The sequence below is a fragment of the Mercenaria mercenaria genome, chromosome 6 (genome assembly GCF_021730395.1).
Source record: "Mercenaria mercenaria strain notata chromosome 6, MADL_Memer_1, whole genome shotgun sequence".
Classification (NCBI taxonomy): Eukaryota; Metazoa; Mollusca; class Bivalvia; order Venerida; family Veneridae; genus Mercenaria; species Mercenaria mercenaria.
In genome coordinates this window covers 29662048-29681656 of record NC_069366.1, presented here as the reverse complement: position 1 = coordinate 29681656, position 19609 = coordinate 29662048, and the positions used below count along the sequence as shown (strand labels likewise).

Genomic DNA, 19609 nt, shown 5'->3' with positions numbered 1-19609 from the left:
TTGTTTGCCAAGAAACGTTTTCTTTAACAGATAGAGTTTCCTATAATTCCTGACGTCGCAAAATGTTTTCATCGACAACTTGGTTAATGTGAGGTATAGTGAAGACTGCAAGTTATTTCGAAGAACAGGCATATAACTCTTCCGATGATTTTACAATTATACAACTGCTTGCATAACAGAGACCGCATTTCTGACGCTAAATTAAGAGGAAACGAAAGCAAGACAGAAGAATACTTATTGACATTGAAAGAAGCAGCTAGTTACTACATAAATATGATGAGTGTACATTACTTCCACATAAGACTGGGCATTGATATGGAAATATGTTCTGTCGTGACAGATTTATTTTACCAAACATTCTTTGACAAGCAATATTGTAAAAGCCATGTTTTACTTTGATAAAGAACAAATAGTCATGTACATTGAAATATTTATTAAACAAACTTGAAACGTAAACACAAATTCATAAAATAGCAAAAATAATAATAAGATAGTAGAAGAACTCTATATGATTTGTCTTTCGTTCTAATCCTTTCCACCAACTATAATGTTAGTAAATAAATATAGTTAGTTTTATTTACCCATTAATAGACTTCCAAACCTACATAAGTCTGTACATTCCAAGTATAAGGTCATCGATAATTGATATCACTATATGACAGCGATATATTAAATAAACAAGATAGCAAGCGTTTAATGGTTACCTATTATCTTTTATCTGGCACGATGTAAAATAAACTAGGATGTGTCGAAATACGTTTGTCTTCTAAGTCAATATCACGTTTGTCATCGAAAACGAAAGTTGATTACAATTTGATGTATTGATTTATAAGTTATTTTGACAATACAGTATTATTCGGCCTAAAGCAGCAAGTGATTGATTAAAACTGAACAGATTGTGTAAATAACAAACTACGCTAAAGATTTTTTCTTCTTAAATATTACGGATTTCATAACGACCTATTTTTCTGTCACGGCTTTCTGTCTTCAGTTGGACATATATATGACTAAAAAATATGGTTGGACATTTTCTTTATTAAAAGTTCGTTTGTGTACAGTGTATGGATAACGCGTTTTATTATATTTATTTATTTATTTATTTTTTAGTGTTACAACATTTGCAGAATCTCGACGTATTGGTTGGTATCCGAGCCCGGTACGTATCTCGATGGATTTTGCCGAATGGACATGCGCGAACACTACTCTAGCATAAATTTTTCATAAAGCCAGAATATGAAAATATTGTCCATAAATGTCATTTAATGATCATACAGAATGCGCGAGAATTTATGCGTTCTTTTTCACGTTGATGTCATTTTCTATTGAATTATCCGTTACGGTGCCGTAAAACGTACACGCATGTGCTTGGATGCTAAAAGCATGTCTTTGCAAGTACACAGTCAATTCATTCCTTGCAAAATTGAAAATCAGTAAATTTCCATTTACATTTTTATTCAACTGTAATAAAATGATAAAATTTTATGATGATTTATTTAGCATACCTAGTCCTGCACGTTTTAGAAGTATTGAACTGTCTGGCGTCTAGCCGCAACAAAATAGTGATCACGTGTACGAACACCTTTAAAAGCGCAGAAGCAGTTTGTTCCACCAACAAACATGTACCAATTATGTATGTGTATATATTTCGCCTAAGTGACCACGAGTGTAACTTTGCAGTGCTTGGATCGACCCTAAAAGTGTATGTCACGGACATCATGAATCATTTTTATGGAGTTTCAGTTCAACTCCTTAAAACAAGAAAATCAGTTTGCACGTCAATTGTTTGTTTGTTTGTGTTTGGTTTAACGCCGTTTTACACCAGTATTTCAGACATGTAACGGCTGGCAGTTAACCTAACCAGTGTTCCTGGATTCTGTACCAGTACAAACCTGTTCTCGGCAACTAACTGCCAACTTTCCCCACATGAATCAGACCAATGCCAATGCTCTACCTACTGAGCTAAGCGGGCGGGCTGCGCGTCAAATGTTATTACAACAAATTGCCTACTTGAGCTAACGACCTGCCAATCGTAAGGTGACTACTGTATATGCCATTAGGTTGCGGAGTATAACAAGAAAGTCTGACAATAGCCTGTTGACTCATATTATGATCAGATCAGAGAAAAGTCGGAAGAGCACTTGACACCGTCATGTAACATGATTGGATTTTACATTGCAAATTGAGTTTAGTCAAAGGCATGAGCCTTTAAAATGGTGGACGTTTTCTATTTTCAGTGCTGTCACTTGTAACGGATCTCTTAGTTACAAATAAACATGTTCTCATGTAATATTGCCTATTAGAGTTAAGATTAATGTTGATATGGTGTAAACTTTGGGTGCAATGAAACAGCATTAATGAGTTAGTAATAATACAATAAACGTCGCAACTTTATACGTATGGTTACCGTGATGGAAGTGAATTTAAAATATAAAACAAAATTTTGAAAGCAGGATTAGCATCAGATACACAATCGAAAGATTGTGTTGAATATGTCATAATATTTCCGATTAACTTTGCCATTTCAGCCATAAATAAAAAAAAAACAACTCATGTTTGTTCAAAACCAAGTCAAAGCAAGTAAGGAAGTAACAATATATTTAAGTGGTAATATTTAATCTGGAGATTTTGAGATGCGAGTTGTCAAAAATGTATTACTAATCTTTTCTAAATATGCAAATGAGTCTAAACGTGTACAATTGCTGCAACGTTATGTTTTACATGACATACTTTCATAGCTCTTAGTTATACAAGAATTAAAAATATTAAGATTCATAATTCTCCACTTGGATGTATAGCCGATTTATAGACGAGCTCTTAAACATTTTAGAACAAAGCGGTCTTGCTACAGAAGGATTTATTCCTGATGTTGTAAATCTTCTTGTCAAATATAGAATCTCCCATTTTCTCATTGACTATATCCAAACAGGTAATGTTCCACAGAAAAATAATTGGAATAGTATATGCAGAACTAGTATTCAATATTACGAAACGGAATCCTGGCCTTCCCGCATTGAAAATGATAATGATTTCAACAGATTTAAATTTTTACCTACTAATATTGAACACGCTTTAATATGGTCATGCGCAACTGATTAGCTTAGCTTATGCACATATAGTAAGCAAACTCTGGATAATGAAAATAACCGAAAGGGAATATATGATCTTATGTCACTATTGTGGAATGTTATTCGCTGACGCTCTTTACCATATACTGTTTGACTGCTCTAGAACTGAATCCAAACGGCACGTATTCTATAGGTGCATTGAAACAAAGTTTGGCCAAGATGTGATATTTGAACTTATAAACTGTTCAAATGAGACTAAGCTGCAGGAACTAATCGGTAGAAAATTGGATTCAATTACTCACAAAAGAGTACATAAACACTTTCTGCGAATAGCTATTCACTTTGTTGCAAAATGTTTAAATATCACTCACCTACTAGAGTTAAACGATTTCTGACCATTTGTGGTACTGATCACCTTTTTACCTGCGCACAAGCTTTAATTATACCATAAAGATTACCTAATCACTAAGTATCAGATTAGCCTAAATTGTACAAACCAATTTTGTACTGTATATTGCTTTGTAAACGATGTACTGAAACAAACCTGGTATAGTTCAGTTGATAATATATCTCTGACTATTCCCATTCTGATAACAGAACTGTTTAGTTTCAGCCAATACTTTTCAGATCTTTGTGTACCTTACTAATATATTTTGTTATATATTTGTCATTTGTACTTGACCAATGCTTTTCTTGTATATGTGTTACTGTTTGTGTGTTCGGATTACTACATTTGTATATTGTGTAAATATGTTAAAATCCTTGTATACATGAGGGAAATAAAGAGTATATATATAAGTCCGCTGAGACCCATGAAAATACAAACAGTGCCGGAACGTCAAACTAAGTAATGACAACTCTCAACGTTTTAAATGAACTGGCAAATTAGACAAAACCTCATAATAACTAAATGTGTGTCAATGGGAAACTTATGCCCAGACTTATTGACAATGCACAATCATGCCTATTACTTGTTGACAATGAAAACATATGTAAACTTATATATAACCATTAAACATCATCAAGAAAAACTAAATAAAAGAAACTAAGAGTAAAAATATTTGGTGTGAGTAAGGTGGGAAATAACTTCCGAATAAAACACCTGGTACAACTTTTCACATGCTGATTTACATTCTTTTAACGTTTCATGAAACTAGGTCGAATTATTCTTTTAGATAAATGCGATGCAACCTTTTAGACCTTTTATGAATATTTTTGACGAAGTCATGGGGAACTGAGGTCTTGCTGAGTATTTTACAATTATACAACTGCTTGCATAACAGAGACCGCATTTTTAACGCTAAATTACGATGAAAGTGTAAAGCAAGACAGACGAATACTTATTGACATTAATAGAAGCAGCTAGTTACTACATAAATGTGATAAGTGTACATTACTTCCACATAAGACTGGGCATTGATACTGAAATATGTTCTGTTGTGACAGATTTATTTTACCAAACATTATTTAACAAGCAATATTGTAAAAGCCATACTTTCATAAAGAACAAATAGTCATGTACATTAAAATATTTATTACACAAACTTGAAACGTAAACACAAATTCATAAAATAGCAAAAATAATAATAAGATAGTAGAAGAACTCTATAAGATTTGTCTTTCGTTCTAATCCTTTCCACCAACTATAATGTTAGTAAATAAATATAGTTAGTTTTATTTACCCATTAATAGACTTCCAAACCTACATAAGACTGTACATTCCAAGTTCAAGGTCGTCGATATTTGATATCCCTATATGACAGCGATATATTAAATAAACAAGATAGCAAGCGTTTAATGGTTACCTATTATCTTTTATCTGGTACGATGTAAAATAAACTATGATGTGTCGAAATACATTTGTCTTCTAAGCCAATATCACGTTTGTCATCGAACACAAAAGTTGTTTACAATTTCATGTATTGATTTATAAGTTATTTTGACAATACAGTGTTATTCGGCCTAAAGCAGCAAGTGATTGATTAAAACTGAACAGATTTAGTAAATAACAAACTACGCTAATGATTTTTTCTTCTTAAATGTTACGCATTTCATAACGACCTGTTTTTCTGTCACGGCTTTCTGTCTTCAGTTGGACATATATATGACTAATGGCTAAGAAATATGGTTGGACGTTTCCTTTATTAAAAGTTCGTTTGTGTACAGTGTATGGATAACGCGTTTTATTATATTTTTTTATTTTTTAGTGTTACAACATCTGCAGAATCTCGACGTATTGGTTGGTATCCGAGCCCGGTACGTATCTCGATGGATTTTTCCGAATGGACATGCGCGAACACTACTCTAGCATAAATCTTTCATAAAGCCAGAATATGAAAATATTGTCCATAAATGTCATTTAATGATCATACAGAATGCGCGAGAATTTATGCGTTCTTTTTCACGTTGATGTCTATTGAATTAACCGTTACGGGGCCGTGATACGTATACGCATGTGCTTGGATCGACCCTAAAAGTGCATGTCACGGACATCAAAATTCTATGATAATGAATCTGCACGTTTTGAAATAGTATTTCTGAAAATGCATTAGGCATGCTAAAAGCATGTCTTTACAAGTACACAGTCAATTCATTCCTTGCAAAATTGAAAATCAGTAAAATTCCATTTACATTTTTATTCAGCTGTAATAAAATGATAAAATTGTATGATGATTTATCTAGCATACCAAGTCCTGCACGTTTTAGAAGTATTGAATTGTCTGGCGTCTAGCCACAACAAAATAGTGATCACGTGTACGAACACCTTTAAAAGAGCAGAAGCAGTTTGTTCCACAAACAAACATGTACCAATTATGTATGTGTATATATTTCGCCTAAGTGACCACGAGTGTAACTTTGCAGTGCTTGGATCGACCCTAAAAGTGTATGTCACTGGAGTTTCAGTTCAACTCCTTAAAACAAGAAAATCAGTTTGCGCGTCAATTGTTTGTTTGTTTGTTTGTGTTGGGTTTAACACCGTTTTACACCAGTATTTCAGACATGTAACGGCGGGCAGTTAACCTAACCAGTGTTCCTGGATTCTGTTCCAGTACAAACCTGTTCTCGGCAAGTAACTGCCAAATTCCCCCCACATGAATCAAACAACCTCGCGATCCATAGACTAATGCTCTACCTACTGAGCTAAGCGGGCGGGCTGCGCGTCAAATGTTATTACAACAAATTGCCTGCATGAGCAAACGACCTGCCAATCGTAAGGTGACTACTGTATATGCCATTAGGTTGCTGAGTATAACAAGAAAGTCTGACAATAGCCTGTTGACTAATATGATCAGAGAAAAGTCGTCATGTAACATGATTGGATTTCACGTTGCAAATTGAGTTTAGTCAAAGGCATGAGCCTTTAGAATGGTGGACATTTCAGTCTATTTTCATGATGAATTCAGTGCTGTCACTTGTAATGGATCTCTTAGTTACAAATAAACATGTTCTCATGTAATATTGCCTATTAGAGTTAGGATTAATGTTGGTATGGTGTAAAATCTGAGTGCGATGAAACAGCATTAATGAGTTAGAAATAATACAATAAACGTCGCAACAGTGATGGAAGTGAATTTAAGATATAAAACAAAATTTTGAAAGCAGAATTAGCATCAGATACACAATTGGAAGATTGTATGGAATATGTCATAATATTTTCGATTAACTTTGCCATTTCAGCCATAAATAAAAAAAACACTTCATGATTGTTCAAAACCAAGTCAAAGCAAGTAAGGAAGTAACAATATATTTAAGTGGTGATATTTAATCAAGAGATTTTGAGATGCGAGTCGTCAAAAATGTATGACCAATCTTTTCTAAATATGAAAAATGAGTCTTAACGTGTAAAATTGTTGCAACATTATGTTTTACATGACATATTTTCATAGCTCTTAGTTACACAAGAATTAGAAATATCAAGATTCATAATTCATATATGTTTACACTTTTATGTTGAATGAAGTAAAGTAATCATATTATGCAGAATGCTACAAAACAACCTTCGTTCTTTTACATCACTATTACTGGATTTCAGAAAATATTTCAATCACATAATAATGACCTATGACTTGGGTAGATCTGATGAACTAAGACATAAATGCGAGATATCAAAAAGAAATAAACTCTATCTATGTACAACGGTGAGGTTCGAGAAGGTCTGTGCATCTTATTTTTCTGTATCCGTATAGAAATTCCAAAGCCGGCGAAACAAAGGTATTTCAAGTCCGCCGAGACACATGAAAGGACAAACAGTGCTCGAACGTCAAACTAAGTAATGACAACTCTCAACGTTTTAAATAAACTGGCAAATTACACAAAACTTCATAAGAACTAAATGTGTATCAATGGGAAACTTATGACCCAACTTATTGACAATGCACAATCATGCCTTTTACTTGTTGACAATGAAAACATATGTAAACTTATATATAACCATTAAACATCATCAAGAAAAACTCGTTTTCGTATAACCTAATGTAAAATTGCATTGACCATATCGGCATTAAGGATAAATCCCGTTTTCCGGTATTTCCGTAAATAGGGTCAGGGGGGCTGGTGAAATTAACCGACCGTATACAATATTAGCGATTATTTTTGCCAGAAGATAAGGATTTAGGAACGTTCTTACTTTTATCACAATGGAAATACTATTCTACGACCTCGGCAACATTTTTTTTTTCAAAAATAATCTGTTTACCTTGAAAAATGAGAATAATTTCACACCTTCGGTATCGAGCCACGGAAGCGGCAGTGTAGAATAAAAGATAAAATTTAAAAAAATAAAGTAAACTTTGGGGATACTTTTGCTACATCTTAATTACAACAAAGTTTAATGATAATCTGCAATACTTTTTTATTCATTTTCTTTGTTTAAAACTTGAAAAAATGATAAACTAAACACTACCGCCACGTAGCGTAATCGCCGATACCCTCCTCACCGTAAAACCGGGAACGGGCGTTTATTGGTGGTTAATACCGGAAAACGGGATTTTATCCATAATGCCGATATCGAGAATAGGTTACCAGATGTTCTTTTGAGGGTATTTTAGAGATCGGAGCAAACATGACAAGAGAAAATGTTATAAAGGTACACAAATCAGATTGCTCCGTCCCTTTAATGCGGATTTAAGAACTCATTGTCATGGCGTAACCCACCTAATCGCAAATCGAAGAGGAGTGTATACTGGCCAACTGTGAAAGGAATTAACACTAAACACGTAACGTGTCTTAAAACAATATGGTCACAGTCTTTTCCAACAAAACGTTTCATAATAAAGGTTGGAAATAGCTACAGTATGCCCGAGAATTTTACGAAGTTTGTAAATTACATCTCCATAAAAAGCAAGTTGTTGGTTACATTGTCGCATTTATTTTTAAATCAATAATTTTTTAACATAAGATTTAGTAAATAATTTGCGATGTTATTATAACTGTAGCTTTGCTGAAGAGGCTTTCATTAGGAATGTAAAGATGTTTAAAACACAGTCATTGTACTTCATACGGAGTTGAAAATCACTAAACTGTATCTTGTAATTACATTTTTGTGTTTATGAGTATTGTTATTAAAAAAAGTTGATTTAATGTGTCTAGTTCAGCATTCTCTTGAAACATTAGATTTCTGCTGGTAACAACTGGTAAAGTGGACGTGTCTCACATGGCGATGTGTAAAAACAAGCGCATTATGATTGTTAATTCTTATTAGATATCTCTGTTACTTATTTTACAAGAATGGATGCTAAAGGTAACTGAACTTTCTTACGACCAAGTAAAAAAGACGAAGTATTCAGTATGAAAATTGCTAATTGGTGGAAGTCTCGGGAGACAATTACGAGTCTTACCGTAGCTTAAACAAAAACTTGTTAATATAGTCCAAAGCAACGGGGTATAATATAAATACTTCCAAGGAACGCGTGTTGATCCAGGACTGGCGAGTACGGTCTATTACCAGAAAACTAAAACGGTAAATATCTTTAAATTTTCAATGTAGATAAATGCTTCTGGTAACTAATGTTGGTTTTGGTGGATTTGGTATCCAAATTGTTACGCAAAAAAACCAAGTGTCAGTCGCTACCCTGACGTACTACAGAAACCGATTGTCTGAACTGTTACGTCGTAAGTCAATAAAGATTATGTATCTCATGTACCTTATAGTTTTTTGACCATCGAAACAAACGTTAGAAATGACTGTCTGTCAAGCTATGTAGCAAAGTATTGCAATAGAAATCCTTGTAGAACTTTGATAATGAACCTTTTTATCGACTTCAAATACCATTCTTTCGAGAAAAAAGCTCGATGCTCTTATTAGTTTAAACGTACGATAGAGGAAGCAAGAAATAGAACATAATTGCATGCATCTCTAGTTTTGCTATCAAGAAATTTTCGTTGACATTTGGTCCCGTTTGCATTTCTTCACCAAATATACGTCATGCCCTGATATATGAATGTTACAAACAGAAACCAAAACAACAAAAATCAGGTCTCGGCAAGTGTTTGTACAAACTCTTTGGCGCTGTTTGGCGTTACTTGCTCATCCCACACTACCAAATATTTGGTGTACTTGATGTAGCAGTAGCGTTATTTTTTCAACTTCCCAAATTGAATATCTTAATCAAATTTTTAAATACTTTCTTGTTCTTGTGAAGTGGTAACACTTTTTCTCCATGTTGGCTTCATGTATATACAATTCTAATAAACGATGTTGAACATGCTGAACATCTACTTCTTACTTTGGTTCTTGATAGCGTTGATGAAATAGGAATCACAACATATATTTAATATATATATTTTAATATGGTTTGTTCAGCCAAGAAACAGGAACCGATGTGTATATGGAGGATTGTAATTTCATGAATAAAAAGTTTAGTTTATGATTGACAAGATCAATTATAACGCTGATGATTTGCTAAATACACAAGGTGATAATTTTATCGTTTACATGAAGTATTAACTTAAAAGGGGCATGCCTCCGACGAAAACAAGGCGATTGGTAACACCGATAGATGCTCCACGAAAGTATAGTAGCATAAAGGGCTTTTCAGTTACTGAGGTTGTGTTTAGGAGAAATGTTGTCAGGAAGAGTTGTGTTTCTTTAACACTGCATTCCCTGTCACAGATCTTTCAAGTTAATAACTAAGAGTTATGCCACGAGCAAGGTTTTTCAAAAAAGGAGATAATTCAAAAATGAGACCACCAAGAGTTATGATTCCTTATCATTGTACTTTCTCTCACTAAACTCTAAAAATATGTAAAGTATCAGTCAATACCTTACATACTATTCGAGTTATGCCCCAGACAAAGTTTTCAAAAACGGGAGATAATTCAAAAATCGGACGACCTAGAGAAATGATTCCTGTCACTGCATTTCCTCTCACTAACCTCTAAGAATGTGCAAAGTATCTCGTCAATACCTTACAGGATATTCAAAAAGGGAGATAATAAAAAAATGGTACCACATAGAGTTATGGTTCATTGCCTCTGCACTCCCTCTTACTGACACTATACATATTTAAAGTATGAAGTCAATACTTTACATAGTATTCAAGTTATGCTCCGGACAAGGTTTTAAAAAAATGGGATAATTAAAAATGGGTACTCTTAGAGTAATGATTCCTTGTCACTGACCTTCTCATTGAACTCTATCAATATGTAAAGTATGAAGTCAATGTCAAGTTTTTGTGTTTACTATCAAGGTGACAATATATCAGGTATCTTCTAAGCAATGTACACGACAAATGATTCATGCAATAACTGTGGTTCCTGGATTTACTGTCGTACCACGACTTGCTGCACTTTTAATACTGGCTGCGCTCACTAGAATTGCTGCCCAACCTGGGCTTGCTGCACATCCTAAATTTGCTGTGCAGTCTGGACTTGCTGCATCTTGGACCTATTCCGTAACTGGACTTGCTCATCTTACTGGATTTTTTGTGCAACCTGGATTTGCTCCTCTTACAGGACTTGCTGCGCAACCTGGACTTGCTGCGTTTACTGGACTTGCTCCTCTTACTGGACTTTGTCCTCTTACTGGACTTGCTCCTCTTATTGGACTTGCTCCTCTAACTGGACTTGCTCCTCTTACTGGACTTGCTGCTCAACTTGGACTTGCTGCGCTTACTGGACTGGCTCCTCTTACAGGACTTGCTGCGCCACCTGGACTTGCTCTTCTTACTGGACTTTCTGCGCAACTTGCTTCTCTTACTGGACTTGCTCCTCTTACTGGACTTGCTGCGCAACCTGGACTTGCTGCACAACGTGGACTTGTTGCAAGGTTTTCAAAAAGGGAGATAATTTAAAAAAAATGGGACCACCTAGAGTCATGATTCCTTGTCACTGCACTCCCTCTTAATGACCTTTATCAATATATTAAGTATCAATTTTTACCTTACATGGTATTCGAATAATTCCCTGGACAAGGTTTTCAAAACAGAGAGATAATTTAAAGATGGTACCACCTAGAATTATGGTTTCTTGACACTGTACATTCTCTCAATGAGCTCTGTAATTTATAAAGATAGAACTCCGGACGGACAGACGGACGTTCCTACATATGGGTAGTTATGTGGCTACTCTTTTGTTTTCTTTTTTGTTCTTTTAGCCATGTAAAAGAAAAATAGGCACATAAAAGCTTACAGAATGAAGGACATCAAAGACAAAGTACAGTTACCTATTGTTCCCTTAGCCACCCAAGTATGCAAATGTAAGCTCGGACAGACGGACGGATGGACAATGTAGCCACTATATGTCCCAAACCCACCTTCGCTGAGCATCAATACAGATTGCAGTGATATTGGCTATAGAAAATGATAAAGTGTAACATATATAACACAGCTTAATTCCTTCTATCAAATTACATTAGCAGGACTAACGTTTTTGTTAGTTTTCTACATATTTTATTGATTAAAAGAGTGTTTTCACAGATAAAAAGTTCCTAAATGGCACAGATGTACTTTATATAACAGAACAGCACATAACTTTAATAACTCAAGTTACATATGCAACATATGATTGTACAGAGACATATATGAATTATCAAATATTTACACATGACGCAAGTGTTTCTAAAAATCTTTAAATTCCAGTTCTAAGTAAGAACAAATAATCCCATTTTAAGTATAAAATATTTAGGGAGGTTATGTAGGACAGAGGGGATTGGGGACAGGGGAGGGGACGAAAGTTGGAATGCCAAGTTATCCTAACTAATTAATAGTGACTGGCTTGTCATTGGGTAAATTCAAAGTCATTTTACACGGGCCCGCTTTTATTGTTTAATGCAATAACTTATTAATGTAAGCATTTCACATAAATCTGGAGACGTGCGGCTTTAAACTAATTCCTTGTATCAAAGGACAAGCAGCGACTTTGTTTTTATAGATAACCAAAACCCACCTGCCCATGAAATCTGAAAGTTTCTATGGAATAAAAGAACGCTACAAAGCAAAAAAAACAAAACAGACTCGGTTTAATTGATTCTCTTCAGTGAATCATATACGTTCATTATGAAGTCATATACACTTGCATATATTTTTCAGCCTTATTACTTGGGAAAATATTGAACCTAGTAATTTTATCAAAGAAGAAAACATCCTGCTTGAATGTCTGGATTCTATAAAGGGAGGCAACTGCCTAGGATGTAAACGAACTCAATATCTCCCGTTTCTTCAAGATGTTATGATAGTTGAGATTTAAAATTTGTTATTACATTAATAAAGCTGAAAAACCATCATCACAAATCAGAATTATATGAGCTCTAGATCAAAGGCACCATCTTTTCCTATCCTGTAATTGCGCCCTGACTGTCCCTTATCCCAAGTCACAACTGCCCAGCCTGATCGAACACCTATCACAGTACCTGGTCCCCCACCATCCTGAAAATATAAATGATTTATAAATACAAGGACAAAAATCATAGAGTGCTCCCCTGCTCATATCAGAACCCTAGAGCAGTGTATGTATGAATGTGTACATCATGAAAATATATAAAAAATACATAGTCAAAATAAAAGATATAGACAACAAAGGCAAAGCAAAAAAAAAGGGAACACACTGTGGTACCCACTGGAACGGTCAGTGGCAAAAGAAACCTAGGGAGATTAATGTAGATAATGATGCATCAAGCCTTACTAAAGTGAAAGGAGAGTAGAAACAAAGTAATTCTCACCAGAATCGCTGCTACATGCAATGGTTTCAGAAGGCAGAGTAAAAAGTTCACTAAGTTTGCCCTTTGTTAACTTTGATTCAATGAGTGGTTTTCATTTGTCTTCTTACAAATATACAAAAGGACTCAAAAACTTGCAATCATTTCATCCAATATGATGAATTCTTTTGTGATAATGGAAGCGTGACTGTTGTCAACATTGCACATGGAGCTGGTGTTGTAATTCATATCATATGCAGTTCACAACGCAAATTAAAACAAAATGAATGTTATTACATGTTGTTGAAGTCGATCACAAACTTGTGAACAACATTCCGATTTGTATTGAAATAAACGTCTTTGTATTAAAATCATTATCAACTTTTATTTTTGTCAAAAGTAGCCGTTGCTAAAATTGTTTATTGAAACGCTATAATGCCACGAAATGAAACACCATCAACTTATACCGTTAAGGAAGATTCATCAAAATTACTGGACAGATTGCGATCTAGGGTTCCATGTTCAACACCAATACGTGAACATTTTGAATCACATCAACACCACCTGTATTCACGTATCAACTCAACATTTTATTACATAGTATCTTTAAAGGGTGTAACGACTTTTTATCCGACGATATTCGATATTCTGTTCCAACGATCGTAAAATCCTCTTACATCAATTTTTCAAATGTTTAAATGCAACGTTTTTAAAGTCCTTTAAAAGTATTTTCTTTAATTCAGAATTCAGCGAAATGTATTTAACACTATTGTCGCAGATTTAATACAGTATTTTAAACATAAACATTCAATTGAAAAAGTGTCACCCTGGACGTTGCTAAACAAGCATCACACTTTTAACGATGAATAGGCATGAAGTTAATTAATACATCATCATAAACTCAAAGGCGTTAACGTAGCATTAGCTTTACTAAACATCTTACCTGGTTTTCCCATTTCCAGTCAGGACCCCGACGTACACGTGCACCTACAACAAAGTCGGTTGATTTCGGTTCTACAAATTAAGAATATGGTATTTGAAAAGATTTGTTAGCTATACCATTTCTGTTTCTTTATAATGTTATATATGAATAATATTTCCAAACAAGAGCTTGTGTATACTCCCTTGATGACCAGTTGGAAGGAAATGGAATTGTAGTTTTGTATCTTGTGACCTTGACCTTTGACCAAAGGACCTCAAAAACAAGAGGTTCATTTACTTACTGCAGACAACAATCCTATGAAGACCCAAGTTTCTCCAGTCGGAAACTGTTTTCATTTTCAATGACACTTTGACCATGATCTTCGACCTAGTGACCCCCGAAACATTAGAGGTCATCTTACAACTAGAACCACTAATTCTATGATGTTAAAAAGTGAAATCCAAGTGTTCTCGAGGTCAATGTGACCCTGACCTACTGGCTCTTAAAACAAGCAATCATTCTATGAAGTTTGGCGACTGTAGGCCAAAGCGTTCTTTACTTATTCAGCGTAAACCATTTTCAGTCTCGAGGGTACTGTGACATTGACCTTTGGGCTACTTACCCAAAAACAACTAAGTCGTCAACTGACCAGAATTTATCATCCTATAAAAACTGACTAATGTGAGATCAAGCATATTTATTTATCTGTCAGAATCAAATAGTCTACAGACTGAATGACAGACAACTAATGAGCAAAACATTATTCTTATACACGGGTTCTTATGTACTGGTGTGCGATGTATGTCTGTGTTAGTTGTGACTGTGTTTCCAATAAAAAGGTAATGAACACAAATTGAAGACAGTGATGTTATATCTGAAGTTTATTTTCTTTAGTTATAGATGATGATTAATGACTAGTAATTCCAGTGTATAAAATTTTTTTTTCAAATAATAAAACCAGTGATTCCCACATGAAATGGTACAGTAACTACTTATGCTAGTATAAATTCACAATCGTAAAATAAGTCCAAACTTATGGTAACGATGGACGGTCCAATTTTTACAAAGGTAAATATTAAATTTAGTGTCAGACTGTAGATCCAGTCAAGAATTTACTTCCGAGCTGAGAAATGTCAGTATTCTAAGGATGTCTGCATTAACATTTATAGAAAAGTCTTAAAAACATTTACTCGCATTTATAAAAAAGGCTTAAAACATTTACTCAGAGTGACATGAGAAAAGTAACAACTTGAGGAAAAATTAAATAAAGCTAAATAATTATTAATCAGCAAACAGAAGCCAAACACCCCTAAGGTGATAAAAACAATCACCTACTTCTGCATCGGACATTCATAAAAGTGAAACAGCAATACCTTCTAAAAGCTATTTCCTAATAAAAATTGAATGGTGTTAAAACAGATTACAGCTTCAAGGACCAACACACTTTTAAGTCTAGATTAATGTTTACTTACTTTGATTAAAAAATTCTGGAAAGCGGATATATGCTTTTAAAAACCCCGAAAACATAAAATGACAAAAATAGATTTTCTATTTACAAAAGGTATAACATGATAAGTGGTATTCAATAATGCATAAAAAATAACACAGATTTTACATTGTAATAATATAGCCAAAGAGCGGCAAAATTACATGTAGGAACTATGTTCCAGTAGGAATTTCTGTTCCAAAAACGATCAAGCAGACCAATGTTAAATATCTGTTTCAAGCATAGTTCATCAAATAAAATAATAGCAGAATGATTACGTCTGTTTATGGCGGGTATTGAAACTGACTTACTTGTGTGACCGGACTCACAGTCTCAATATTGATATGAAACCGGTATCATGATTTTTTCAATGTGGAATTGCAGGGTAATTATTTCTTAGAGAACAGTATATGTTTCGAATAATAAAATCTATAAAATATATAGAACGCAAGGAATCAAAATAGTAGCAGACTATGTTTGATTGAGACTGTTTATGAGAGATTATGATATCAGTAAACTCGTAATTTTAAAGTCACGTTTTTTATAAATGAGTTTTCAAAAAGTAGAAAACATAACAAAATCAATATAATATTTCTTACGAGCTTTGATACCTTATAAGATGTTAAAGCTAGAAACGATTTTCATTAAACCCGTTATCTAGAATAGATATATTTACTTACTTCTAGTTCCTTGATGTCCAGACAGGCGTGCAGCTTTTTGTATTCCAGACTTTGTATTTTCATGTTTACTTCCATCGACATCGGAATCAATTCTCAGTTTACCAAGTTGTTGGAGAGCTTGTAATATTCCTGCGAAATTATCGTCGCGGATAAACTGAAACCTTTTCAAGATATGTTCTTGCTTTATTTTTGCATTCATCTTTTCAAGGTCACAGAGTTTAGACTTACACCTAATTGTGTTGATAAACAATACATTTCCATGATGCACCTGCATGTTAAGCTTTTGTTTTATTTCCTCAAGTTCTGATGTCAAAGACTTTACGTCTTGTTCGAGCTTTCTCTGCATTTTTGTGTTTTCCGCGGCTAGCTGCTCTACCTGAGATAACATACTTGCTTCTGCCTTGTCCAAATAGAAATTTATATCTGATCTGAACTGCCGAATTTCCTTTAGAGTTCTTTCATACATCAATTCAGCTTCATCCTTATTCTTTTGAATTGTTTCCCCATTTTTCTTTTTATACGATTCAAACATTTTCAGTTTCGCAATTACGATTTTGAATTCATCTCCATCTTTAAATGTTTTTGCTAGGTCCTTGATATAATTTGGCTTACAAGTTGCATGCTCTAACACTATACAGTCGCCACATCCAACAATATCATGTGTATGACAGTAGAACTTTATGGGTTCATTATCGTGCTTCTCACATTTAGCTTCGTCTTCTGTACTGCTGTCCAACGACATTGAAGACAACTCTCCTGCGGGAAGTAACACGTGATTTCTACATAGTTTACTCTTCAGGTGATGCCGGAAGCATGTAGTACACATGTACTCTTTACATTCTCGACAGGCTCCATTTGCTTTAGTTTTCGTGTTTTCAACTTGACACGGCTCGCAAAACACACGTTCATCTCTTGAAGTTCCTTCCTCTGATTCCGATTTCCTGCCAGCGACTTCCATTTTAAACAAATGTGATATAGAACTGTGCTTATACTTTAATTCCCTCCGTTTAAATCAATATGACTGAACTGTCCAAAAATGTGTTTCAAGATTGAGCTTGTTCTCTTGATAATACGAGATCGTTGATATTTGCTATCACATATATAAGATATCCTATCAACGATATACATGTATATTATCTAGTTTACAACCTCCAATAAATTTCAAAACGTAACAGTAACTCAATGTTTTCTCTGACAATTTGATTTTTTTTTAAAAGAGGATTCTACACCAATAATTCTCTTTTAAAGAGGCAAATTTAGCTTTTTGTGTCTCTTTTTTCTCCTTTTTTTATGTATTTTGTGAAAGTTGCACGATAGATAGGACTGGTGGTTTCTTCGTGATTGTTAATGGCGTTATACGCGTACGTATACAGTGTTGGTGCCCACGTACAATGACATCGAACTTAACTATATATTGAAAGTTTTGTAAGAAGAAAGTGATCATTCCAAAAATCATAATTTTACATCAACGGGTCGTTTGCAAAATAAATCACAAACGTTTGTCATTTTTTCAATCAAATGTACGCATGTAATCAAACTGACTGACATTGTGTTATGAGTAAGTGTATTTTCCTCTATTTACATTTGTTCACGTTAAACTAGATCCCCTGTTCCGAGAGTCAAGACCGGTAACCTAGTGACTTAGTAGACAGCACAAACATCTTGATGTATAACCGTTATTTTCAAAGAAAAAGTCATTTGTAGGAATCTACAGTTTTCAAATTGATACGAGTATTGCAAAACTAGCACAAAATAAACAAGAATAAGAATAACCAACAGTCACACATACGAAATATAAATTACATTTGCCTTCATGTATGGCCAAACCGTTAACGACAGCATAGCTGGAAACATCTTGTTTCTTTTTAATATTTATTGAAATGTTGGATTAACAAAACCTATTAGATACTTTGGAAGCATATAACGCAACCAAGCACATTAATGGAAGAGAAAGGAGACATGCGTAACAAACATCACGCTTAAACAGAATTCTGTTTTCAATAAACATTTATGGAAAGCAAGACAGTATACAGGACCCCAGGAGTTACAACATAGGTTATACAGTAAATGCGGAAAATCGGGACACCCCAAGCTTCCGCACCTCCAAGCATAACCTCCGCATTTTTCAATCAGAAAATCCCGAGCTTCCAATCTTGTTTGTTTGTCTGTTTTTGGTTTAACGCCATTTTTCAACTGTATTTCAGTCAAGTAACCACGGGCAGTTAACCTAACCGGTGTTCCTGGATTCTGCACCAGTACAAACCTGTTCTCCGCAAGTAACTGCCAACTTCCCCACATGAATTAGAGGTGGAGGAGAAATGATTTCAGACACAATGTCTTTTATCAAATCGTCACGGAGAACATACGCCCCGCCCGGGGATCAAACTCACGACCCCGCGATCCGTAGACCAACGCTCTCGCTACTGAGTTAAGCGGGCGGGCTTTCCACTCTTATCGAATCGATCAGTGATTGTATGACCAGATGGACAATGCACTTGAACGTCTAGCCCACTAGAATTGAAGAAAATTGCGTACAACATCGTTTTCGAACTTATGGTTCTCTTGGCAATACAGGGGCGTTTTTTTATCTTTTTACCTCCATTGTTAATTGTCAGCCCAATTGTGTGGCTCAAACATGTGCTCCTACGTTTGTCACCTGTTAGCTAGTTAGAAATAACTCGACTATCATAGCCTTTGTATGTTTTCAAAAGTTCCCGGGCACATTTAAGAGTTGTTTCTTTTGTTGTTCCTCATTGTATGGTCAACGCTATAATACTCTGGTATTTAGCAATGTATATCTAAAGTATGGTTTTAAAATCGTTTTATTGTAAAATCGAAACCCTAAATTATTGCAATACTAATTGACGTACAAGGTAACACGCATGTCTTTCCTTCATTTCAGGAAATGTTTGATATATTTAACTAATGGGTTTAGGCTAACTTATTGTCTCACTGATTTAGAAATAAACTTATGGATACGATTTACGTTGAGTTAGCGAGATGGACTATAATATTGCTTCAATTCGAAAAGAACCCATTTTGAACATGTATAATATATAAATATTGCAACTATAGCCCAAAGAAAAAAAAGATTGGAATGAATCGGTGTAATAAATGGTAAACAAATCGGGTGATTTGTTCACGATTTGAGCACGATTCAAATGGTATGCAAATGAGCTAATGAATCGGAAATAAATCGTAAACAAATCGTTTAATAAATCGGTAACAAATCAGAACTTTAAATTGTTTTGCTAAATAATGAATCGGTAACAAATCGGGTATGCTGAAGTTGAAATGAAAGGAATTTGGAAATCGGTGGCACTA

At 34.5% G+C, this 19609-nt stretch overlaps 1 protein-coding gene across 1 annotated transcript; it reads right to left on the bottom strand.

The window, feature by feature from the left end:
* Positions 1-11966: 11966 nt before the first annotated feature.
* On the bottom strand, positions 11967-17379 carry LOC123550232 (transcription intermediary factor 1-alpha-like). The gene is made up of 3 exons (XM_045338663.2): positions 16286-17379; positions 14141-14211; positions 11967-12928 (listed from the first exon to the last, which is right to left on the bottom strand). The coding sequence occupies exons 1-3, from the start codon at positions 17241-17243 to the stop codon at positions 12800-12802; spliced, it is 1158 nt and encodes a 385-aa protein (XP_045194598.2). The 5' UTR covers positions 17244-17379; the 3' UTR covers positions 11967-12799.
* Positions 17380-19609: the final 2230 nt, after the last annotated feature.